Genomic DNA, 25,295 nt, shown 5'->3' on the forward strand with positions numbered 1-25,295 from the left:
TTGCCTCCGCCTAGGAAGCTGCAGCCCTTCTTAAGCCCTCTGCAACTCCCTTGCTCACCTGCTCCCTGGCTCCCCATGAGGGTGCATGAGGGGCAGTGCTGCCGCATGCCTTTCCAGAGGTGCTGCAGCCATGGCTGTTCCTCACCTTCACCCCTGGCCCAAGCCTGTTCCTGAACCCCCAGTTACTGGAAACCCCAGGATGATGAGAAGCTAGGGATGCAAACCAGGAACCTCCAGTCTCATGGGGAGAATGGAGCCTCACCCTGGAGCTGGGGAGATCGTCTGGGTCAGTGCAGCTCCAGCTACACATCATAAGCCGCAGTGGACAAGGCAGCCAGGAGGAGGGTGGGGCAGATCAGGGCGGATAACCAGAAGGACCGAGTTTGGGGCCCGGCATGGCCCACATGGGTCTAAGATGCATGGAGAGGAAGCACAGGGAGGACACGGGGACAGGCCCAGCCCCTACCCCTGCGCTCTGGACCTCAGTGTCCCCTCCGTGGCCCCTCTGGCCCTGGCCCAGGGATGCCTTCTGCTTCATTGAGCCCATCTGTTTGAGACTTGCTAATACCTTCCTCTTTTGTGACTGGAAGTCACAGGGCCAATTGCTAAGCCGTGCAGTCACAGAGGGAACACAGAGCCTAGTTGTAAAGGGACAGAGAAGAGAGGGGCAAGGGAGGACGGTGGATGACAGGGAAGACGAGTGGGGGCAGAGCTGCTCGGGACCATGGCTGAGGCCATCACCTATGCAGATCTGAGGTTTGTGAAGGCTCCCCTGAAGAAGAGCATCTCCAGCCGGTTAGGACAGGGTAAGGGGGATGAGGCCTCGCCTTGATCCTGCATCCCCACTCCCCGCCCCACAGATCCCATTCCCAAATCCCACCTTGGTCCCTTTTCTCTTCTCTCCAGACCCAGGGGCTGACGAAGATGGGGAACTCACCTATGAGAATGTTCAAGTGCCCACAGTCCGAGGGGGGCCCTCAAGCTTGGCTTCTTCTGTACTAGGGGACAAAGCAGGTCTGGAGAGCCTGGGGGATGTGTGTGTGTTGGGGGGCTGTGTCTTGAGCTGGGGAGTCCACAATGTTTTTGTTGTTGTTCTTGAGACAGGGTCTTGTTCTGTCACTCAGGCTGGAGTGCAGTGGCGTGATCATGGCTCACTGCAGCCTCGACCTCCTGGGCTCAAGTGATCCTCCTGCCCTGGCCTCCCAAAGTGTTGGGATTGCAGGCGTGTGCCGCCACGCCATGGCCCACAGTATTCTTGAGAGCACAATACCCTGGGGAAAGGAGGAGGGCGGTTCTTAAGAAACAGAAGAATAGGAACAGGGTAAATGGGAGCCAGGGGAGGAAGAAAGATTCCTCTGGCAAGGTGGAGACCCCAGTCGGGGAGATAAGGGCTGCGGAGGGATAGGGCAGCCCTGTGGGGGATGAGTTCTAATGGGAAACGGGGAGCCATGGGAGGGAAAAGAGGTGATGGGAGATGGCTGAGAGCAAAGGGGGAGAGGGTTTGGAGCCGACAGATAAGGGGCCTCTGAGGAAACGATAAAGGGAGAACTAGGAGAGATGAGGGGGTCCCGGGAAAAGATACAGTGAGACCCAGGAGGGAGCCGAGAGAGTCCCGGGCAGAGGAAGAACTCAGGAGAGTGACACGCTGTCCCAGAGCAACTCTAGCGGGCAACGTGGGGCAGACTGGAGTTTCCCAGTGGCGAGGGCGAAGCGGGTGCGCAGGAGGAGAAGGGGCAATCCTCGGGACTTCCCGTCTCACACTGGATGCTCCCCTCGACAGCGGTCAAGTCGGAGCAGCCAACTGAGTCCTGGAGAGCCGTGACGTCACCAGCTGTCGGGCGGATTCTCCCCTGTGAGTACCCGTGCGGGGCGGCCGCGGGGTCACGTGCTCGCGCCTGTCCCGGCTGCGGATGGCGCTGGGCCCCGCGGGGTGCAGCTCTTCCCGGGATGAGCCCGGGCGCAGCCCTTCCGACTGCCCCAGCTGCCGTGCCACATTCACCTTCATCCGGTGCGCCTGAATCCGACGTGCACCGCCCCCCTGTGGATCGTCCCAATTCACCTACCTGCCCCCGTTCCCCTCTCTCCGTCTGGTATTTCCTTCCCCTTCTCCCAGGTAACGCCCCCGAGTCCTCACCAGCACTGATTCTGGAACACCCTCTCCCCTACCTGCGAAACACCCCGCTACCCAACAGAAGCCACCATGCTTGCCCCCTCAGCTCTGCACCGCCCTCCTCTTAGGGATGCCTTCCCCAGGGGTCTCCCCCACGGACCTGCCCCCTCCTCTCTACATTCTTTCCGGGGGCTGACTGCCCGCATCCATCCCACTGTCTCCCTAAGGCCGCACAGCCTGCCTGCGATACCTCCTGCTCGGCCTGCTCCTCACCTGCCTGCTGTTAGGAGTGGCCGCCATCTGCCTGGGAGTGCGCTGTGAGTAAGGCTGTCCCCACTTCCCACTTACACCGAACGACTTTCGTCCCGACTCTCGCCCCAAAGCTGATCTTCCTCAGCAGGGATCATAGTCACTACCACCACATCCTTAGCTTTGGGTTTGGTTTCCAGCCAGGGCTGTTGTCTTCCTGAATTGTCCTCACCTAATCCAGTACCTCCTTACGCTTTAGGCAGTCAAATCTTGTATTTCAGCCTGTGATGCAAAAAGTTGCAAGAAGTAGAAAAAGGGCTGATGCTGCAGTCTCAGGGCACTAGGGCAGGGCTGGAGAAGACATCCACCAAATCTCTGTGGCCAAACAGATCTGCAGGTGTCTCAGCAGCTCCAGCAGATGAACAGGGTTCTGGAAGCCACTAACAGCAGCCTGAGGCAGCAGCTCCACCTCAAGATAACGCAGCTGGGACAGAGTGCAGAGGATCTGCAGGGGTCCAGGAGAGAGCTGGCGCAGAGTCAGGAAGCACTACAGGTGGAACAGAGGGCTCATCAGGCGGCCGAAGGGCAGCTACAGGCCTGCCAGGCAGACAGAGAGAAGACGAAGGAGACCTTGCAAAGTGAGGAGCAACAGAGGAGGGCCTTGGAGCAGAAGCTGAGCAACATGGAGAACACACTGAAGCCCTTCTTCCCATGCCGCTCAGCAGGTATCGGCTCTGGGGAGAGGAGAGAAGGGAAGGATGGATTGGAGCAAGGAGATACTAGTGGCAGGGGTCTATCACCCAGGGGCCTGTGAGGTGTTCAGGAAAGGGGCAGTGAACCAGAGTGGTGGCTGACATGAGCTGTTCAGCCTTGGCCAACAGAGAGAAGGACCAAGCTGCATACTAGATTTAGGGGGACCCACCCAGCTCCAAGGCTCATCCTGTAGGGGAGAGGAGGATGGCAGCCAGCAGTCCAAATCACACTGTCCAAGGTTTCTTCCAGTTGATATCAGTGACAAGGATCTGGGAACGCCCCCAAATTTGGATGTAAACTGGGCAGTTGGCACATCTTTCTAAAGACAGGGACCTCATTTTTAATTAATTTTCATTATAGCTGAGATTTCCCCAAAGGGTAAGACTTACTGGCTGACATGGGGTGCAACCTGGTGGTGGGGCAAGGCAGTGAGGCGCTCAGCACTCACAGTGAGGTGGAGCTGGGAGTTGTGGTGTAGGGAACTAGGATGGGGTGTGCATTCATTTTGAAAGCAGGACCCCAGCCAGTAGGTGGAGATGGGGAAAGGGACACATAAAAGAGGCAAGGCTGTATCAAAACAGGCTGAGGGTCTAGGCAAGGTGCCAGGCCCAAGGGGACTGGGGTGTTTTTGGGCTATGATCAGGTTTAGGCTCTGTCTAGTTTGGGGGTCATCTGGGTGATCTCCCCAGGCATAAGACAGCAAGATTATGTGCAGACACCCCTTGCCCTCATTTCCTTAACCTTACCCTCTGTGACCATCAGTTCCATGCCAGGGCTGCCCTTTCTTTTAGCAGCACCTTAGACCTCTACCTCCCAAACTGCTCTTCCGGCAAAAGGATGGTTTCAGACTTCCACTCTGATCACAGCCGCCCACCACTCCTGCAGGTTTTCCCCATACTTTTTTGATCTCATCGAGGCGTCCAATCTGCAGACTCCCCTTTTTCTCCCTTCCCATCAGCCAAGGCCTCCCATCAACTGACACCCTTTTTTATCCCTTCCCATCAGCTGTCTCCTGTCCACACTTCTCTCCCTACCTATCATGGGTTTGGAGCCCATCACTTTAACTACTCACTTACTTTTTTAAATAGAGACAAGGTCTCACTATGTTTCCCTGGCTGGTATTGAACTCCTGGGCTCAAGCGATCCTCCTGCCTCAGCCTCCCAAAGTGCTGAGATTACAGTCATGAGCCACCGCACCTGCCTCACTCACTTCTTTGTTCCGTTATCCTTCTAGTGTACCTGATGGGCAAAATTTCAACTCTGGATGAACCCAACTGCCCATGGTCAGCACCAAGGTGTGACAAATTGTGGAATCATTCTGCTCAGTGCCACCGAGACTCTAGTCTCTTAGCACTGCCTGGCAACCTCTGCAGTGGTCAGCTTACTCTCCATAGTAACTCCTTCTCCCTCACTTTCAGCAGATGCCCTCATCTTCCACTCTTTCATAGAGGAATTCCCTTCACTTTCCATCACCAAGTCTATATATCCATTTGGATTTTTGCCCATCCTCACCTTTTCCAAGGATATCTGCAACAGCTTTCTAAATGTTTTTCCTACTCACTCCTCTCCCTGCAGTCCATTCTTCATACTGGAGCCAGGGTAATCTTTTACAAACAAAAATCTCATCATGTCACCCCAATCTAGAGCATTCCAGTTAATTGATTACATAAACAGTTATGGAATACACAACATATAATATGTTCTAGCACTGTACCCAGGCACTTGGGATATAGCTAGTGAACAAAATTCCTCTATGTAAAACCCTACACTGACTTTCTCTTCCTCATAATATAAAAATAAAAATCTTTAACATGGCTTCCAACACCCCTGCCTACCTTTCACTGTGCCACTTATCTCCTCACCCTCTTCTATTTGGCCATACGGATTTCTTTTTTTTTTTTTTTTTTTTTTTTTTTTTTTTTTTGAGGCAGAGTCTCACTCTATGAGACTGAAGTGCACTCCCAGGCTGGAGTGCAGTGGCGTGATCTGGGCTCACTGCAACCTCTGCCTCCTGGGTTCAAGCGATCCTTTTGCCTCAGCCTCTTGAGTAGCTGGGATTATAGGCATGCGCCATGGTGCCTGGGTATTTTTTGGTATTTTTAGTAGAGGTGGGGTTTCACCATGTTGACCAGGCTGGTCTTGAACTCCTGACCTCAGGTGATCCACCCCGCCTTGGCCTCCCAAAGTGCTGGGATTACAGAAGTGAACCATTGTGCCCAGCAGGGATTTCTTTTTATTCCTTTAAGTTGCCATAGGACAGTAGCTCAAGGGAGTAGCAGGGTGGGGACATGAGGACATGTAGAGAGAAGAGAGGGAGCTAGTGGAGAGGGAATGATTTTTGAGTGATGAAGGTAGGACTGATGGAACAAAGCAATGGAGAGAGGTGGCCTGGGATCAGAAGTGCAGATTGGGATATAGGATGTTGAAGAAAGAGGGATATTTATTTCTTATGGATAGTCAGGAAAAGAAGAACAGAGAAGAGAAATTTTGAGGTGGAGAGAAGGGAAAAGGAGAGAGCTCAGTTTCTGCAAAACAGGACCCAACATTTTCTGCTTGTAGGAAATTGGAGAGGGAAGGAGGGGGCCAGTGCTGGAGGAGTGGAGGATGTGCAGTCGGGGGTGCTTTAGGGAGTAGAGGAGATGGGCCCAAGAGATGTTAGGTAAAGTGTCAGGGTGGACTGCAATTGTTCAGAAATTGGGGTAATAAAATCAGCCCTATTAAGACAGACCTCCCAGATTGCTAAGAAGTAATGTTGTTGAATGTTAAAGTCTTTTTACTAAGTAAGGACAGGTATGGTGTTTCCAGGGGATGCAAAAGAAAGAAAGATTGCAAAGATCATAGAAGTCCATGAAGGTGCTGAGATTAGCCCTAGGGGAACATCGTTAGCAAAAGATTGCTGAGTAGTCACTTTCATCCCAACTATTGCTGCTATCACACTCTTTCTGCTTTTTAGACACCTGCTGTCCGATGGGATGGATAATGCATCAGAAAAGCTGCTTTTACATCTCACCTACTTCGAAAAATTGGCAGGAGAGCCAAAAACATTGTGAAACTCTGTCTTCCAAGCTGGCCACATTCAGTGAAACTTATCAACAATCAGTAAGCATATCCTTACTCACAGACTGTAGTGGGTACTATTAGGTAAAGGGACATATGTCCTCAAGTCAGGAATGGCAGTGCACACATGGCTGAGGTGGCCATTCCTTTTCCATGGAAGAAACTGAGAATCACAATACTCTTGACCTCTGAGCTTGGAAACAACCTCTGCATCTTCTCAGCACAGTGGTCCAGGCAGCCCCTACTAACTGATTAGAGTTGGCATGAGAGTGGAAACTTAGGAACCATATCTACATTTTTTTTTTTTTTGAGACAGAGTCTTGCTCTATCACCCAGGCTTGAGTGCAATTGTATAATCTCAGCTCACTGCAACCTCCGCCTCCTGGGTTCAAGCAATTCTCCTGTCTCAGCCTTCTGAGTAGCCAGGACTACAGTCACACGCCACCACGCCCAGCTAATTTTTGTATTTTTAATAGAGACGGGGTTTCACCATACTGGTCAGGCTGGTCTCCAACTCCTGACCTTAGGCGATCTACCTGCCTCAGCCTCCCAATGTGCTGGGATTACAGGTGTGAGCCACCGCGCCCGGCCTCTACTTTAATCTGTATCTCATCTCAGCTTGCTGGTCAGCTCCCTGGGCTGCTTGACAGGTTCCTTGACTCTTGTGGCCTCTCAGGCAGAGAGGTCCCACACCTGGGTGGGCTGGATTGTAGGGATTAGTCCCTTGGGGCCAGAACAGCACACAGAATGACTCCCCTCCAAAGGCTGGCAGAGATTCTCACTTAGCTGGAAGGCAAATTTAGTAGTGAGCCTGTATCTGCAGGGTGGCACTTGATGGATTCAGGGACAAGTTACCAAAGAGCTGTTATATATACAGCCCCCTTGCCAAAGCTGAGTCCTCCCTAGGGCGTGCATTTTCTTCCGTATTTCTCATCACTCTCCACTTATCTCTGGTCTCTCTGAATCTCTCCTTAGCATTCTTACTCCACCTTAAATTGGCTGTTGCCAAATCGTGATTCAGAGGATTCATATTGGAATGGCCTCAGCTCTAACAAGGATGGGAAGTTGACCGATGATACACAACACACTAGGTAAGTCTGTTAGGACTTCTGGGTATTTTCAATTCCATAATCCCCTCCATAAAGACATGGTAATCAGATTTCCTTCCCACTTGCTCCCCTCAGAACTCTCCCATAAATCAACACTGTAATTGCCTATTCGTCTGTTTCCTCTATTTGATTAATAACTTCTTAGGACAATCTTATTCTCCATTCTATTTCCACCTAGAAGTCCCTGGCACATGCTTTTTTGTTTCAGTAACTACTAGGTTGGGACCTACGTTATCTTTTAGGGGGAGACATTAAGGATTTAGTTAAGGCTCCACAGCTGAGGACAGCAGCGTTTCTCCATCCTTCGACAAGGCCACCCAAACTGAGGTTGTACTTTCTCAGTAGCGGCCACTTGGGGCACTAGAGCTGCCTCAGTGAAGTAAGCAAGGGAGCAGCGGGGGTACCATCGAAGCTCCACTTCACTGTGATCAAGAGAGCAGTGGGGTACCATTGAGGATCAACCCTAGGGACCCTGAAACAGGGTGGCAACCTCCTTATGTTCCCCAGTTGGCCTTCCCATCTTTTTTTTTTTTTTTTGAGATGGAGTCTTGCTCTGTCTCCCAGGCTGGAGTGCAGTGGTGCCATCTCGGCTCACTGCAAGCTCCGCCTCCTGGGTTCACGCCATTCTCCTGCCTCAGCCTCCCCAGCAGCTGGGACTACAGGCGCACGCCGCCACGCCCGGCTAATTTTTTGTATTTTTAGTAGAGACGGGGTTTCACCGTGCTAGTCAGGATGGTCTCAATCTCCTGACCTTGTGATCCGCCCGCCTTGGCCTCCCAAAGTGCTGGGATTACAGGCGTGAGCCATCGTGCCCAGCCTGGCCTTCCCATCTTTAAGACCTCGAAGTGATTTTTCCCTCTGCTGGTTCTAAAGCCTGTTTTAGTTGAACTCCAGACATCTGTCCTGAACCATGCCCAGATGTGGCCTTAGGTAGGCAAGTGAGTTAGGACTTAGGTTTTATGCAGGGGAAGGGGAGAGAAGGGAGGGTGGGATATGTCCAGAGCATATCCCAGCTCTACCTTACTACTTTTTAGGACTTATGCTCAAAGCTCAAGATGTACCAAGGTACATAAAATTTGGACATGGTGGAAACTGGAGTCAGAGGCATGTAGAAGTTATCTTCCCTACATCTGTGAGATGACAGCTTTCAGGTTTCCACATTTGGACAGCCCTTTGCACTGAGCTGGTAAGAGTGAGGGATGGGGCTGAGGCATGGGGAGTCCAGGGGCAGAGGGACTCAGAGCAGGGGCCCAGGGGCCCGAGGGAAAACTTGTACCTGGGATGAAAGTCCCTCCACAGCCTCCAGTTGCTTGGTCTGCTTGTTAGGGTGGGGTGGACAGGGAGGGACAGGTAAGGCCTACAACTTATGGGAGGCTGGTGATGTGGCTGTCAAGAGCTGAGGAGGAAATGGGGTGAGTGGGATGAGGGTTCAGTTAAGTCAACCGCGGAGCTCACCAATACTTTACTCTTCCAGACACTCACGCCAACAAGAACCTGTGCCCCTCCTTCCTAACCTGAGGCCTGCGGGTCCTCAGACCATCTCCTTCATTGTGGGCAGTGCCCAGCCACCAGCTGATCCACACCTGATACTTCCAGCCAGCCTGCTGCCTGCTCCCTCTTCCTGAAACTGGACTGTTCCTGGGAAAAGGGTGAAGCCACCTCTAGAAGGGACTTTGGCTTCCCCCCAAGAACTTCCCATGGTAGAATGGGGTGGGGGAGGAGGGCGCACGGGCTGAGCGGATAGGGGCAGCCCGGAGCCAGCCAGGCAGTTTTATTGAAATCTTTTTAAATAATTGCACGTGTTAGTCTCATGTGTCAGCAATGCTGTGTCTGGTTCAGTGATCCCCACGGGAATGCGAGCCGGGGGTCGACTGGAAGTGCTCTGTCCCTTGAGTCCATGCTGGGGCTCCCCTACATGGGGAGAAGAGCCGGTCAGCCCATCTGGAACTGGCACTGTCCAGCAAGTGTGCTCTGTTCTTACAGGGTGTCCTGAAGGCCAAAGTTGGAGGCCTGAGACCACAGGCTCCACTGCTAAGAGCGTGCCCCAGGCAGCTGCAGGCTGGGTGTGGGTGGCTTGGCGTGGTGCCCTCGGTGGCAGAGGAGACTGCCTGCCTCACAGTTCAGGTTGCGGTAGCGGGCAACAGCTGGTGTGGGGCGGGGGCACATGGACAGGAAGCCAAAGCTGAAGGGGCCGAGGCAGCAGCCAGGACAGGGCAGCCCCTCATCGGGCTCCCGGGGAGCTGAAGGGGGTGGCGAGGGTTCTGTCCGCTCCAGGGCTGCCGCCCGGGGCAGGCTATGCTGGGCCCGGTTCCAGGGCTCCCCAGCCCAGCCTTGTGGGGAGTTCACCACCACAGCTGGGGGATTGTTATTGAGGACGGGTCCTGATCTAGGGGACCAGGGTTGGGAGGCCGAGGAACAGGTGCTGATGAAGTTGTCTGTGGCCACAGCCAGAGGCAGCTGGGGTGCTGGTCCTGGAGGTTCCGGCTCAGGACTGCTGCCCTCGCACTCCATCTTCTCTTCAGCCGAGGGGCCCATGGGGGGAGGGCCAGGACCTGGCAGTGCTGTCTCCATACGGCGGGGGAGCTCAGGGGATGAGGGTAGTGAGCGGCAGCGGCGGGCAGGTGTTCCAGGCTGGACCAGGGTCTCTGGAGTGGTCACCAAGGGCAGCTGCGTGGATGGGAATGGTGATGGTGGCACAAGAGGCAGGACTGGCTTGCTGGGTGTGTCCAAGAGCTTGATCTTGCCACCCCTGAGGTCTTCTCGTAGTGAGAAGGGGTTGACTCGAGTCAGATTGTCCCCCCAGTTGGGGGGTGATTCTGGTGATGGGGGCAGGAAGAGGTCTGACCGGCTTCGGGAAAGCCGGGGGTCTGGCCTGGGAAGCGTGGCAGAGGGACCCCCTCTTGGAACAGAGCCTGTAGACAGAGAAGTCTGGAATCACTGTCCTCAGCATTTGATCACAGCTCCTTGAGGGCCTCACTGTTCTCCAGGAGGCTGGTGGGACTACAGCTTGAAAAAGGGAGTCCCACCTGGTGCTTTGGTAAGGGACGATGTCATCTCCAGGCCCCTTTTACTTCTTTCCCCTCCTCTCCCTCAAGCTTTAGCATTAGGAAACTGTCTTCTTGGAGATGTCCTCCCACTCTACCCCAGCCCGACCCCCAGCCTTTTCAACTAATAAATATACTTAGCCTCCCCCATGTCACCTCTGAGTTCTAAGGAGGAGAAAGGCCAAAGGACTCAAGCTGGGTCAAGGTCATGCTCACTTACCCTGATTGTGGGTGAGGGGAGTCCTGGTGAGTGGGGCTGGCTCAGGCAGCTGCTCCAGGATCCATTCCAGGTGCTGGGTAATTTCGGTGAAGGGGGCACGGGTGCTGGGTTCCAGCTGATGGGTAGAGACAGGAACGGCTTCACTCAGTGCTCCGAAAGAGGGTCTCTGAGTTTCCTCCCATCACCTGGGTCCCATAGGGCAGCCATGGCAGCTTATGGATGGGGGCAGAGTGGGGCAGGAAGGAGTGTGAGGCTCTTACGCTGCAGCAGTGGATGGCCAGGAGCAGGAAAGGCAGTGGGCAGTCATCCCCCACCAGAGTTCGGAAAGCAGGCACATCCAGGCCAAAGTCCTGTGGGGACAGAAGGAGGGACCTCCAAGTCAGCTTTTCTTGGGTTCTCCTTCTGCTCCCCAGTCAGAACCTCAGCCTCTAGAGAATCCTCCTTGGTTATAAGCCAGCTAGTCTGGAGTTCTTTCTTTGCAAACCTAGAGACATTCACCTCAGTGCGTGGCAGGTAGTCAGGGTCTGCAGGTACTCGGGCGATGAGCTCACAGAGGACAATCCCGAAGGCAAAGACATCAGCCTGGGGGTCAGAGATAATAGTGTCGGGGAAGAATTAACAGTTTTCATTTCAGAATTTTGACAGAATATAGCAGAATTTGGTTGAGGGTGGGGGATCTTGACAGTTTTCATGTGTTGGAAGGGTGCCTGTGAGGGGGCAAAGGGATCTTGGGGACTCCTGAAGATCTGGTAGGGTTGTTTTGGGGATGGATGGGGCTTTATGAGAACATCTCAAGGGTCTCCGAAGGCCTTGGGGATCTGAAGGGTTGATGTCTCACCTTCTCATCATACAGCTCACCCCGTAACACCTCTGGAGCCATCCAGTATGGGGAGCCCACCACGGCCAATGGCTCCTTCCTTGCCCCCTCCCTGCAGGGGCAGGGGCAGGGTGGTCAGAAACATCCTACTCAGGCATCCCCCCCAGGCAAAAGGGGATGAAGTGAACTCCCTCCTCTCCCCAAGGGAAACATCGCTGGGGCTCTGGGGACATCAGATAGGGGCCCTCTGGGAGATTTGGGGGAACAAGGACATTCATCTCACCTATACACAGGAATCTTTTCAGCCAGCCCGAAGTCACCCACGACAGCGGTGAATCCTCGATCTTCCCGTCGGACTAGACAGTTCTGACACACATATACACATAGTATCCCCACGCACTCATCATCTTCTGCTCTCTGGCCTCCCAATGTATAACCCAAAGCCCTGTCACTCCAGCATAACTCCAACCCTCTCTGCTCTCCCAGTTTTTCAAGGCACTTCAATATTGCAACATCATCCAACACTCCAAACAGTGCTGCTCAGTCCCTCCGAGCACTCCCCTCACCCTGGTCCCCCAATATTCTCCAATGCCTTGCCACTCCAACATCCTAATATATCTATTATCCACATTCCAACATCCACAGGCCAGTTTACAACCTAATAGTCTCAAACTCTCTTTCATGCCTCCACCCACCCCGCTAGCCTACCTTGGATGTGAGGTCCCGGTGAAATACACCTTTGGAGTGCAGGTACCGCAGGCCTCGGGCAATGTCCAGGGCCAGGCGGAGCCTGACCGGCCAGGATAGGGGTTCATGGGAGCTGAGCAGCTGTTCCAATGTCCCCCCATTCATATACTGGTGCATAGGAGGAGAATGGGAATGGATGTCAGACTTCAGTCTGTATTCTAGGTCCCCCACTTATACGCTAAGGGACACTCCAGAGGATCACAGAGGTCAGAGGGATAAGATTGTGCTGTAGGACACCCCCATCCATGTTCCAGGGTTGCCCTGTTCAACTCAGTAGCCATTAGCCATGCGCAACAATTTAAATAATTAAAAAAATTTTTATTTAATCAAGTTGACCCACAAAAAATAATCTAAACAATGAAAATAATTTAAATTTAACCACATATGGCTAGTGGCAACTGTATTGGACACTATACAGTATCTCACAGATAGAAAACATTTCCGTCACTGAAGAAAATTCTATTGGACAGCACTGTTTTAGGGGATACAGAGAATAAGACCAGCTGAGGCCTTTTATATGTGGTTTGCCTAAAGGGAAGTTCAGGAAAGCCTCCCCTGGGAGGAGATCCTGTTGCCTCTCACTAGTCCTCCGTAGATCCACCAGGCCTGTTGACTCCCTTTATCCTTGGGGGTGAAGGGGGGTGGGGATCCCTCCTTCCTGGCCTATCCTCACCTCTGTAAGAGCGTGCAGCTGTCCCTGGTGCACACAAACCCCCATGAACCTGCAAGAGGATGGGGAAGATAGAAGGGTAGGCTGTTAAGGGCCTCAGCTCCTCCTCAGTTCCACTTTTCCCGCGGGATCTTTCCCTTTCTCTCCCGCCCAGCAAGCTGCCCAGAGACTGGAGCCACTCACCTTAGGATGTTGGGGTGCCTGAGCCGGTTCATCAGCTGCACTTCCCGTAGTGTGTTGCCCCGGTTACTGGGGAGCTTGTTCATCTTCAGCACCATGACTTGCCCTGACTGTCGGTGCCGAACCTGGGGGCAGGAGCGGCCGGCGAGGGCCGGGCAGGTCTGGCGGGTCGCCGGAGTCTGGACCCTCTTCCCCGCACTCCCGGCCCCCTAGTTTCGGCCTCTTGTTGAAGGCTCGGTCCCGCCCCTCTGCCCTCTCGGCCGGTCCTACCTTGTAGACCTCAGAGAAGAAGCCGGCCCCGATCTTCTCCGCGCAGTGAAAATCGTCCACACGCGCCAGGCTAGACACGGCGCTGCGGAGAGCCCGGTAGGAGGAGGGGCGGCCCCGGCCCGGGCCTCCGCCCGTGCCCCCCGGCCCCGGGGGCCCCTCCCCCGGCACCTCGCCAGGCCCGGGCCCAGGGCCCCGCAGTGGGGGCCGTTCTCCGGCCATGGCCGGGCCCCCAGCCCGGGCCTGCCTCACATGGCAGGGTCCCCGGGGCCCGGGCAGGCCGCGCTGGCCATGGGCGCGGGCCCAGCCCGATCCTGGGCGCCCGGACTCCCGCTCCCGCCCTGAGAATGGAAGATCCGCCGAAGATCCTGGACCCGCCCCCGCCGCGCCGGCTGGCTGGGCCCGGGTGGACGCCGCGCCGCTCTGCTCCGCTCCGCGCAGGGCCTGGGCTTGGGCCTGGACCGGGCGGTGGCTGTGACGGTGGCGGCGACGGTGGCGGCAGCGCTCCCGGGCGCCGGCGGGCTGGCTTGCCGCGGGCGGAGGCGGGCGGGCAGGCGGGCGGCGGCTGCTCGGCTGAGCCGCCGGGGCTCAGGCTCAGCGGCCTGCCGGGGGCGGGGCTGGGCCGGGCCTCCGCTTAACTCCTTCCAGCCCGGACTCCCGGCAGCAGCCACGCCCCCTCAGGTGCGCAACCCCGCCTCCCGGCTTTCCGGCCGCGATGCCCTGGGCCGCCCGGGTCAAATAAGCTCAGGCCTGAGCTTGAATAACGGAAGGGAATTAAGGGCTGATGGTGCGCATACGAAGCTTAGCTGCCCAGGGAGTCCCCTCTCCTCCCTGGGTTACTGTCCGTTGAGGGTCGGGCCCAAGCCTGCCGGATTCCTGGGCTCCAGGGACCAACGGGGCAGAAACGTAGGCCCCTCAGGCCCAGCCGCAATCAGAGGCAGCCCAGCAACCTGTCCACCTTCCTGGCCTGCGCCCCGGCCCAGCCTGCCCATTTCCCAGGTCTCTTCGACTCCGACACCTTGAACCTCTGGCCTCCCTAACACCTTCTACCTTCACGGGAGGTTGTGATACCCCGGGGCTACAGGGAGCCTTTGGCCGGCCCACACCCAGCTTAGCCCCGACTCCTCCTCACTTCATCCTGCCGCCTCCCAATAAAGAAGAGAGTCCAGCTCCTCCTCCCAGCCGGGACCTCCCTCTTACTACTTTGTCCAAACGACTCTAAGAGAGAAGCCTCCACCTGCAGGGAAGCCCCTCCTTCCGCAAGATCCCACCCCCTCAAAGAACGCTGTCCCTCGGAGACCCCTCCTTTCCTCAGTGAGACACCTCCCTTTCAGGGGCACTTTTCCCCAGTGTGGCACTGCCACCGTCAGTGTGTGTCAGAACCCCTCAGTGCTGCACCCCCTTGCTCTGTGTTCCTCCCACGCAGTGAGACCCCACCTCCGAGGGACTCCGCTAGTCATTGTGACCCCTCCTCTCAAGGTGACTCCTCCCCTCAGTGTGACCCAGCCCTCCTCAGTGTGAGGGTTCCGCCCTCCACATAGGGACAAGGTCTGCCCCCTCAGGCCGGAGGAGGGGCTGCAACTGGCCTCTTTAAGTCGGCGCGGTGCCTGGGTGCGCACGCAGTCTGAGGACTCCGTGCACTCGCCGTACCAGGCGCTTCCGGTTCTGCTGCTGGCTCCTCCTCCGGCCTCGGCGAAATAGCCAATCATCGCCAGGGTTGGGTGGTGACACGCGATCCCGGCGGGACACGCCGGGGCAAACGGTTTAAAAGGGCTTCGTTGAGCCGCCTGCCACCTAGCGGCGGAACGGTGGGCGGCGGGAGTGAAAGCTGCAGTCTCGGATGCGGACGCAGTTTGAGAGAGCTGAGGAAGCGAGGCCTTCGGGAATTCTCAAGTACTGTATTAATATTTCTGTAGTAAGCTTAAAAGAAAATTAATACAAGCACAGTCCGTATCGCGTGGGGTTACCGTCTTCCAATAGAGTCCGGTTACACGTTTATGAGAGTTGGAGTGAAGAAATACTACTCACTTGTCGAGGGCTACTGAGAAAAGAATAACGACGGTCATAAATGATATATGATGCCTTAGAGTCCAGACAAGGCCAGATGCTGTCTTGGTGCGCCGTACAAGGGAAGGTATTGCACAAGTTAGGAGCGAGAGGAACGGGAGACATTCGCAATCCTTCCACAGCCGGTGGAGGCAGGCCAACCTCACAGAAGTTGCCGGGGCACGTGCCTCCTGTTCTTTTTTCTGGAGGCATTTGGTCTCAGCATACGCTCATTCATCACATTAATGTTAACATCTACAACTAATTTGTGAATTTGCTTTTTATTGTATGACATCTGTAAACACTAAGAATTTATGCCTCATTTTGTTTAATATCATAGATCTTTTAACCGACACTGGGTTCTGGCCCTTTATCACGTTTGAGAATTACTGTAGTAGTTGGTGATGGTAATTCCAAGCCAAAGAGCCAGGTGCCTATTTTGGAAAGATGATTGCGGTGGTGGTATGGAGGCAGGGAGACTGATTAGGAAGGAGGCTGTGACTGTGGTTCAATCAGGAAAGCATGAGACCAAACTGGCCAAGACTGATTAGGAAGGAGGCTGTGACTGTGGTTCAATCAGGAAAGGATGAGACCAAACTGGCCAAGACTGATTAGGAAGGAGGCTGTGACTGTGGTTCAATCAGGAAAGGATGAGACCAAACTGGCCAAGACTGATTAGGAAGGAGGCTGTGACTGTGGTTCAATCAGGAAAGGATGAGACCAACCTGGCCAAGACTGATTAGGAAGGAGGCTGTGACTGTGGTTCAATCAGGAGATGAGACCAGCCTGGCCAACATGGCGAAACCCCGTCTCTACTAAAAATACAAAAAAATTAGCCTGATGAGGTGGCGACCGCCTTGTAATCCCAGCTACTCTGGAGTCTGAGGCAGGTGAATCGCTTGAACCCGGGAGGCGGAGGTTGCAGTGAGCCAAGATCGCGCCATTACACCCCTGTCTAGGCGACAAGAGCGGGACTCTGTCTCAAAGAAAACCTTTTGTTGTTGTTTTTCAAACTTTTCATGATGGAAAATGTCTTAACACATACACACACACACACACACACAGAATAGAATAATGAATATTTATTTACCTTGGATTAGTAAAACCGTTTTGTTGGAAACCCATAGTGCAAAATTGGCTTGCCTTTGCCGCAGTTGTACTGTTGCCATATTTGACCTGGCCCAGGTGAAAGTACCTACTTTCATTTACCCTTCTATGCCAGTGATTCTCCAATGAGCAATTCATGGCCAATCTTGTTTCATCTATACCCGTGCCCTCTTCCCCATTCCATATTTGTGTATATTTCTGACATATCATTTCATCCTGTAAACGTTTCAGTACGTTATCTCTAAATGATAAGGATTCTTCTTTAAAACCAAATCACAGTATTGTCACACCAAAAAAAAACACAATAGTTCCTTCATATCATCAAGCATCCAGTTTACATTTCCCTCACTGTGTTACGTTTGATTTTTAAAAATTGTTTATTTGAATCAAAATCTAAATTAGGTCTGTACTTTGCAGGTGATATGTCTGTCTGTCTCTCTCTCTCTCTCTCTCTCTCTCTTTGTGAGACAGGGTCTGGCTGTATCACCCAGGATGGAGTGCAGTGGGTTGATCTCGGCTCACAGCAACCTCCACCCTTGAGGCTCAAGCAATCCTCCTGCCTCAGCCTTCTGAGTAGCTGGGACTACAGGTGGGTACCACCACACCTGTCTAATTTTTGTATTTTTGTAGAGATGGGGTTTGCCACATTGCCCAGGCTGGTCTCAACTCCTGGGCTCAAGCATTCCATCCTCCTTGGCCTCCCAAAGTGCTGGGATTATAGGTGTGAGCCACCACACCCAGCCATATGTTTCTTAAGTCTTTACAGATCTATGCTTATTCTCCATCTTTTTTCTTACTATTTTTTTAAACTGGTTCATTTATCCTGTAGAGTTTCTTAGTCTTGATTTCTGTTGTAATTTAGCATGTTCCTCCATCCTCTGTATTTGATATAAATTGGTAACTTAATCAAATTTAGATTTATTTTGGCAAAACTAATTTGTAGGTGGTTTTAGCACTTCTATCAGGAGGTATACAGTGGTGGTCTTTTTGTGATGTTAATAACTGGTATTTGTTTCTCAACTGTGGCACTATTGATATTTTGGACTGGAAAATTCTTCATTGTAGGGGGCTGTCCTGTGCATTGTAGTAGGATGTTTAGCAGCATCCCTGGCCTCTACCTAATGGATGCCAGTAGCACCTCCTCCCGACTGTAACAATAAAAAATGTGTCTAGACATTGCCAGTTGTCCTCTGGGGGACAAAATTGATCTGAATAAGAACCACTGGTCTAGGTTCATTAATAGAGGAGTTAAAGCTGGGCATGGTGGCATGCGACTATAGTCCCAACTACTTGGGAAGTTGAGCCGAGAGGGTTGCTTGAGTCCAGCCTGGGCATCATAGCAAGACCCTGTCTCAAAATAAATAAAAAGTTAGAAAATAATATTATCATTCCTTCTTTGAATGAATTCCTATAGAAGTATTAGGTAGAATAATTCTATGAGGAGAAACTTTTCCACATTAACTATTTGTTACACAGAGATACATTTCCTAGGAAAGGCAGAATAAATACTTGATTGTTTCTCACTTATTTTACCAGCTTTCAAAGTAATGAGTTGGTTCCCCAGCATCTTCCAAAGTTGACCGATGAGGTTTTTTTAAAGTACCATTATGAACTCATAATTGAACACATATGTGATGTACTCAATTATTGCTAGTTTTTTTTTTTTTCTTTTTGAGACAGGGTCTCACTCTTTTTCAGGCTGGAGTGCAGTGGCACAAAGTTCACTGCAACCTTGACCTCCTGGGCTCAAGTGATTCTCTCATCTCATCCTCCCAAGTAACTGGGACTATAAGCATGTGACATCACACCCGGCTAATTTTTAATTTATCTGTAGAGACAGGATCTCACCATGTTGCCCAGGTTGGTCTCAAACTCCTGGCCTCAAGTGATCCTCCTGCCTTGGCCTCCCAAAGTGCTGGGATTACAAACATGAGCCACTGCACCCAGCCCAGTTTTTTTTTTTTTTTTTTTTTTTGAGACGGAGTCTCGCTCTGTTGCCCATGCTGGAGTGCAGTGGTGCGATCTCGGTTCACTGCAACCTCCGCCTCCTGGGTTCATGCCATTCTCCTGCCTCAGCCTCCCGACTAGCTGGGACTACAGGCACGTGCCACCATGCCTGACTAGTTTTTGTATATTTAGTAGAGATGGAGTTTCACTATGTTGGCCAGGCTGGTCTCAAACTCCTGACCTCGTGATCTGCCCGTCTCAGCCTCCCAAAGTGTTGGGATTACAGGCATGAGTCACCGCACCTGGCCTATAATATAAATCTTATTGTAGCATTTGAAAATATCTTGAGGCCAGGTGAGGTGGCCCATGCCTGTAATCCCAGTTACTCCGGAGGCTGAGGCAGGGAATTGCTTGAGCCTGGGAGGTGGAGGTTGCAGTGAGCCGAGGTTGTGCTTCCAGCCTGGGCGACAGAGCAAGACTCTGTCTCAAAAAAAAAAAAAAAAAAAAAAAGTACGTGGAAGGTGTCATCTTCATTTCAAAATCATTAGCAGTGTCTCCTAAGGTCATTTTCTATGAAAACATAATACCATATCTTGAATCACTTTTCTTCATTTGGTTTCTTGATTTTCCTCATATTTCACTGGCTCCTTCTCCCAGGTCTCTTTTGCTGGTTCTTCTTCAGCTTCCTGACCTCTAAACAGTGGAATACACGGGCTCTGTCGTTGGACCTCTTCTCTTCTCCCTCTACATACACACTGTGAGTCATTAACTCTAAAGGCCTTAAATGCTATCTACTTGCTGATGACTTCCATTTTCTCTCCCTTGCCCAAACCTTTCCTCTGAACTCTAGATTCCTATATTCAGTTGCTTACTCATCATTTTCTTTTTTCTTTTCTTTTTTTTTTTTTTTTTGAGATGGAGTCTCGCTCTGTTGCCCAGGCTGGAGTGCAGTGATGCGACCTCGGCTTGCTGCAACCTCCGCCTCCCGGGTTCAAGTGATTTTCCTGCCTCAGCCTCCTGAGTAGCTGGGATTACAGGGGCTTGCCACCATGCCCGGCTAATTTTTTTTTTTTTTTAATTGTTAGTAGAGATGGGCTTTCACCATGTTGGCCAGGCTGGTTTTGAACTCCTGACCTCAAGTGATCTGCCTGCCTCAGCCTCCCAAAGTGCTAGGATTACAGGCATGAGCCAACGCACCTGGCCATCATTTTCACTTGGATATATCTAAATGGCTTTTCAAAATCAAAATCAATGGGTACAAAACATAATTCCTTTTTTTTTTTTTTTTTTTTTTTTTTTTTACATTTTTGGAGATGGGTCTTTTTCTTTGTTGTCCAGGCTGGAGTGCAGTGGTACAATCACAGTTCACTGCAGCCATGCCCTCTTGGGCTCAAGCAGTTCTCCCACCTTAACCTCCCAATAGGTGGGACTACATGCATGTGCCATCATGCCTGGCTAATTTTTAAATTTTTGATAGAGACAGGGTCTCCCTATGTTGCCCAGGTAGGTCCTGAACTCCTGGGCTCAAGCCACCCTCCTGCCTCGGCCTCGCAAAGTGCTGGGATTATAAGCATGAGCCATTGCACCCAGCCCAAAATAGAACTCTTGATTCCTGTCCCTCTTCTCCACCTTTTTCTCTGTCTTCCCTATCTCAATAAATCCAATGTAGCGGCCAGGCATGGTGCCTCACGCCTGTAACCCTAGCACTTTGGGAGGCCGATGTGGGAGGATCACCTGAGGTCAGGAGTTCGAGACCAGCCTGGCCACAATGGCAAAACCCCATCTCTACTAAAAATACAAAAAATTAGCCGGGTGTGGTGGCAGGCACCTGTAATCCCAGTTACTCAGGAAGCTGAGGCAGGAGAATCGCTTGAACCTGGGAGGCGAAGGTTGCAGTGAGCCAAGATTGTGCCATTGCACTCCAGCCTGGGTAACAAGAGTGAAACTCTGCCTCAGAAACCACCCCCCCAAAAAAACAATAAATAAATAAATCCAATGTATTAGATGCTCAGGCAAGAAAATTCAGAATTATCCTTGACTCTTTTCTTTCTACCCCATAGCCAGCCCATCAGCAAAGCATATAGCTGTACCTTTGGAATCTATGCATAACCTAACTACTTCTGACATTTCCACTACCTCTGACCCAATCTAAGCCATCATGTCTTTTGCCTGGATTGTTGCAGTAGCCTCCTTTTTAGTCTTCCTGTTTATGCCTTTGCCCCCGTTCAGCCTGTTCTCTACACAGCAGTCAGAATACTCTTTTAAACATGTAAGTCAGATCATTTTACCTCTGCTCAAAACCCTCTGCCATCACAGAATAAAACGTAACATCTTTCCTGTAATTTTATTTCTTTCATTCTAATTTTTATACCTTTAATTTCCATTTCCTTGCCTAAGATCTTCAATATAATTTTCAGTGAATGTGGCAGTAGATACTCTTATCTTGTTATATTTTGAGACAGGGTCTTACTCTGTCACCCAGGCTGGAGTACACTGGCATGATCTCAGCTCACTGCAACCTCCACTTCCCAGGCTCAAGTGATCCTTCCATCTCAGCCTTTCAAGTAGCTGGGACTATAGGTGTGTACCACATGCCTGGCTATTTTTTTTTTTTTTTTTTTTTTTTTTTTTTTTCTAGAGAGAGGGTTTTACTGTTTTGCTCAGGCTGGTCTCGAACTCCTGGGCTCAAGTGATCCACCTGCCTCGGACTCCCAAAGTGTTGGGATTACAGGCATGAGCCACTGTGCCCAGCCAAATAATGTTTTTAATGGTTTACGATTAAATGTTTACTGTTTCTTGGTCACTACCTATGCCAATTAACTATTACCACAAGAATGCCACATAACTAACCATATCAAAACTCAGTTGGCTGGGCACAACGGCTCACGCCTGTAATCCCAGCACTTTGGGAGGCCAAGGCCAGTGGAGTTCAGGAGTTCAAGACCAGCCTGGCCAACATGGTGAAACCCTGTCTCTAATACAAAAAAAAAAAAAAAAAAAAAATTAGCCGGGCGTGATGGTGCATACCTGTAATCCCAGCTGCTCGGGAGGCAGAATGCTCAGGAGAATCACCTGAACCTGGGAAGTAGAGGTTGCAGTGGGCCGAGATCATGCCACTGCGTTCCAGCCTGGGCGACAGAATGAGACTCCACTTCAAAAACAAAACAAACTCAGTAACATGAAACAACAATCATTTATTCTTATAAATCTGCGGATTGACTGGAGTTGGCATTCTAAATGAGAATTGGCTAGAGAGGTTTTGCTCTGCTCCACCTGTCTGTCATCCTCCTCCTGGCACCAGCAGGATAGCTGGGAATGATCTTACAGTGATAGAAGAAGGGAAAAGAAGATAAACACAGTTGTGCGACTGCTTTTCATATTTTTGGCTCACATCATGCCTGCCACCATTCCAATGATCAAAGCAAGTCATGTGGCCAAGCCCGAAGTACACTCTATCTATAAAGGTGTTGGAAGGGAGAAAATATTTCTAAACTATGGTACATTACATTTTCTCAATTTACATCTTTTTATGTTGCCTATCTCTTAGCAGGTTGCTGTAGTTATTATTTTGGATAGATTTGTCTTTTAGTCTTCCTACTAGAGATATGAATGGATTATACATCACAGTTATGATATTAAAGTTTTTTTTTCTTTTTTTTTTTGTTGAGACAGAATCTTACTCTGTTGCCCAGGCTGGAGTGCAGTGGCACAATCTCGGCTCACTGCAACCTCCCCTCCTGGGTTCAAGTGGTTCTCCTGCTTCAGCCCCCCAAGTAGCTGGGATTACAGTTACATGCCACCACACCCAGCTAATTTTTGTATTTTTAGTAGAGGCAGGGTTTCACCGTGTTGGCCTGGCTAGTCTCGAACTCCTGGACTCAAGTGATCTGCCCACCTCAGCCTCCCAAAGTGCTGGGATTACAGGCGTGAGCCACCATGCCTGGCCACAATATTAAAGTGTTTTGAATGTATCTATGTACTTACTTTTACCAGTGAGTTTTTTGCCTTCAAATTGTTTTCTTTTTGCATGTTAGTATCCTTTTCTTTCAGATTGAAGAATTCTCTTTAGCATTTCTTGTAAGACGGAACTAATAGTGATGAATTCTCTCAGCTTTTGTTTATCTGTCATATCTGAAGGAAAGTTTTGCTGGGCATAGTATTCTTGGTTGACAGGTTTTTTTTTTTTTTTTTTCCTTCAGCACTCTGAATGTATTATTCCACTCCCTCCTGGCTTGTATGGTTTCCTCTATGCACCTGGGTATATCTTTCTCTAGGTTTGGCAAGTTTTGTGTTATCATTTCTTTGAATAAGCTTTGTACCCCTTGCTCTTTTTAAACTCCCTTTTGAACACCAGTGACTCTGAGATTTGCACTTTTGAGGTTATTCCTTATATTCTGTAGGTGTTCATTGTTCCTTTTCATTTTCCTTTTTCTTTTTTCTGTTCTGTGTATTTTCAAATAGCCTGTCTTCAAGCTCAATTATTTTTTTCCTCTGCTTATCCATTCTGCTGTGGAGAACCTCTAATGCATCTTTCAGTTCAGCAAATATATTGGTCAGTTCCAGGATTTCTGTTTAATTTTTTTTTTTTTTTTTTGAGACAGTTTCGCTCTTTTTGCCTAGATTGGAGTGCAGTGGTGTGATCTTGGCTCACTGCAACCTCCACCTCACAGGTTCAAGTAATTCTCCTGCCTCAGCCTCCCAAGTAGCTGGGATTACAGGCATCTGCCACCGTGCCTGGCTAATTTTTTTGTATTTAGTAGACATGGGGTTTCACCATGTTGGTCAGGGTGGTCTCCAACTCCTGACCTCAGGTGATCCACCCGCCTCGGCCTCCCAAAGTGCTGGGATTACAGGTGTGAGCTACCGCACCCAGCCTCTGTTTAATATTTTAAAAAGTATTTTTTTGTTTTGTTTTTTCAAATCTTTATGTACAAAGAACTATCATGGTCTTTCATTGAGTAGATGCCTTGGATAATCCTTTGAAGGAAGGTCATTTAGTTCAACTTAATGAAACCGATATCCTTCGTGTACTGACGGAAACACTGGTGGCGCATATTGAGGCCATATTTCCGGATCAGACCCTGCTGGTTTGAACAGACATGACAAGAGCGAGAAACCTGGCTGAATTTTCGCGGGTGGCTCCAGTACAGCTGCTGGTGACCCATCTTGTTCTCAGGAGTGCAATGAGGTAAAAGGTTAAAAAGTGTATCTGTCTCTTAAGTTTCTCTGGTAAATTTCTGAATTGTTCTTTGTTATCTCATAGTTCACTGAGTTTCCTTAAAACTGCTATTTTTAATTCTTGATCTGAGAGTTCAACATTGCTGTCTCGTTAGGGTTGGTCACTGGCTCCTTTCTTTCTTTGGGGAGCTAGGGGTTCCCTGTTGGCTGTTGTTTTTTTTGTGGATGTACATCTATGGCTTTGCATTAATGGATTGTTATTTATTCTAGTCTTCACTGGCTGACTTCTTTAGGTCTTTCTAGGGTATGTTTGTTTAGAGGTTCTTTGCAGTTGCCCAGTGAGTCCCCTTATTCCTAGATCACCATCTCCTTTTTGGTAATAGATGGTGCCTTAAGCCCAGGTTTGCCTTGGCTCTTGCAAACATTCAGAGCACTGCCCATCTCAAATGGGGTTGTGGGGGGAGGTCCCAAACGGGATACTCTGGCTATGTGGGAAGGCTGGCTAGGTGTTTGTGACCGGAAAACCTGTGGAGTATTTCTCTAACAGTGCGGAGCTACTGAGAAGTCACTTTAATTTGGCATCTCCTTTGGCTGAGATGAAGAACAGAGTTACATGGGCTAGGGTTGCTAGTCCTATCTCCTCTCTTCGTTTCTAGCTGTTCTTGGGGATTTTTCTTCCTACAGGCACTTGTGATGCCTCCTGTGGGTTGAGGCAGGAATGGTTTTCCTGCAAGGGAATGCAGGATGATGGGAAAGCTGGTTGTCTACCTCAATCTCACATTTTCTGTTGTAGAAACTGAACCCAGGAGCAATTTTCCATGTGTGGTGCCTAGAAAACTGAGTGAGGGTTGTCACAGATAGAGAAGTCTATTTCTCTTATTGTCTGCTTAAAGTTTTTCCACTTCTGTGTCCCTGGGGATTGTCTCAGCCTCATATTTGAGTTCTGGGATATTGCTGATGATAATTTTGGTCCTGGATATTTGTTTTTGGTTTTCTGTGGGAGGGAGTGAAGCCAGATTAATTCTACTCTGCCATTTTGGTGGCATCAGTCTTCTGCATTAATTAATTTTTCTGTTAAACCAACATTGCATTTATAGGATAAATATATTGTTATATATATTTAATAACTTTCTTAGTGGTTGCTGTAGGGATTACAATAATAATCACTGGGTGGGGTAGCTCATGCCTATAATCCCAGCACTTTGGAAGGCTCAGGTGGGAGGACTGCTTGAGCCCCGGAATTCAAGACCAACCTGGGCAATGAGAGTGGGACCCCCAACTCTATAAAACTTAAAAAAAATTAGCCACGTGTGGTGGCATGCACCTGTAGTCCCAGCTCCTCAGGAGTTTGAGGTGGGAGGATTTCTGGAGCCCAGGAATTTTAGGCTGCAGTGAGTTATGATCCTGCCACTGCACTCCAGTTTAGGTAACAAAGCGAGACCTTGTCTCTAAAAACAAAACAAAAAAAAATAGATAAATAAAAATTAAAAGCAATCAGTCAGACAGTTGAATTACAAAGTTTTTTTGTTTTTTTTTTTTTTTGTCGAAATGGGGTTGTTCCACGTTTCCCTGGTCTTGAACTCCTGGGCTCAAATGGTCCTCCTGCCTCAGCCTCCCAAAATGCTGGAATTACAGGCATGAACCACTGCACCTGGCCAAAGATAAGATCTTGAAAGTAGCAAAAGAATAATGACTTATGATGTACAGGGGAACAGCAATATGATTAATGGCTGACTTCTCAGGCCAGAAGGCATGTATATTTAACTTTTTGAATGAATACCAAACTGCTTTTTT

General features: G+C 50.4%; 2 protein-coding genes and 1 pseudogene across 4 annotated transcripts; 1 reads left to right on the plus strand and 2 right to left on the minus strand.

Annotated features, from left to right (window-relative positions):
• Positions 1 to 614: 614 nt before the first annotated feature.
• On the plus strand, positions 615 to 9,100 carry CD72 (CD72 molecule). The gene is made up of 9 exons (XM_030817508.1): positions 615 to 806; positions 907 to 1,014; positions 1,781 to 1,852; positions 2,338 to 2,427; positions 2,749 to 3,084; positions 6,066 to 6,211; positions 7,145 to 7,260; positions 8,313 to 8,464; positions 8,753 to 9,100. Exons 1-8 carry the CDS (start codon positions 725 to 727, stop codon positions 8,458 to 8,460), a joined length of 1,098 nt encoding a protein of 365 aa, XP_030673368.1. The 5' UTR covers positions 615 to 724; the 3' UTR covers positions 8,461 to 8,464; positions 8,753 to 9,100.
• On the minus strand, positions 9,020 to 13,814 carry TESK1 (testis associated actin remodelling kinase 1). 3 transcript variants are annotated; one of them, XM_003263367.3, is made up of 10 exons: positions 13,227 to 13,814; positions 12,960 to 13,081; positions 12,780 to 12,828; positions 12,068 to 12,214; positions 11,643 to 11,725; positions 11,381 to 11,471; positions 11,041 to 11,124; positions 10,803 to 10,892; positions 10,543 to 10,657; positions 9,020 to 10,190 (listed from the first exon to the last, which is right to left on the minus strand). In XM_003263367.3, the coding sequence occupies exons 1-10, from the start codon at positions 13,443 to 13,445 to the stop codon at positions 9,310 to 9,312; spliced, it is 1,881 nt and encodes a 626-aa protein (XP_003263415.2). In that variant the 5' UTR covers positions 13,446 to 13,814; the 3' UTR covers positions 9,020 to 9,309. The 3 variants fall into 3 exon arrangements, with proteins under 3 accessions (XP_003263415.2, XP_030673366.1, XP_030673367.1); XM_030817506.1 differs by having other exon boundaries at positions 9,035 to 9,945; positions 13,227 to 13,780; XM_030817507.1 differs by lacking the exons at positions 11,643 to 11,725; positions 12,780 to 12,828; positions 12,960 to 13,081; positions 13,227 to 13,814 and having other exon boundaries at positions 9,035 to 10,190; positions 12,068 to 12,207.
• A 9,471-nt stretch (positions 13,815 to 23,285) lies between these two features.
• Positions 23,286 to 23,488, minus strand: LOC115836286 (annotated as a pseudogene).
• Positions 23,489 to 25,295: the final 1,807 nt, after the last annotated feature.

This window comes from Nomascus leucogenys, chromosome 8, assembly GCF_006542625.1.
Source record: "Nomascus leucogenys isolate Asia chromosome 8, Asia_NLE_v1, whole genome shotgun sequence".
Lineage (NCBI taxonomy): Eukaryota > Metazoa > Chordata > Mammalia > Primates > Hylobatidae > Nomascus > Nomascus leucogenys.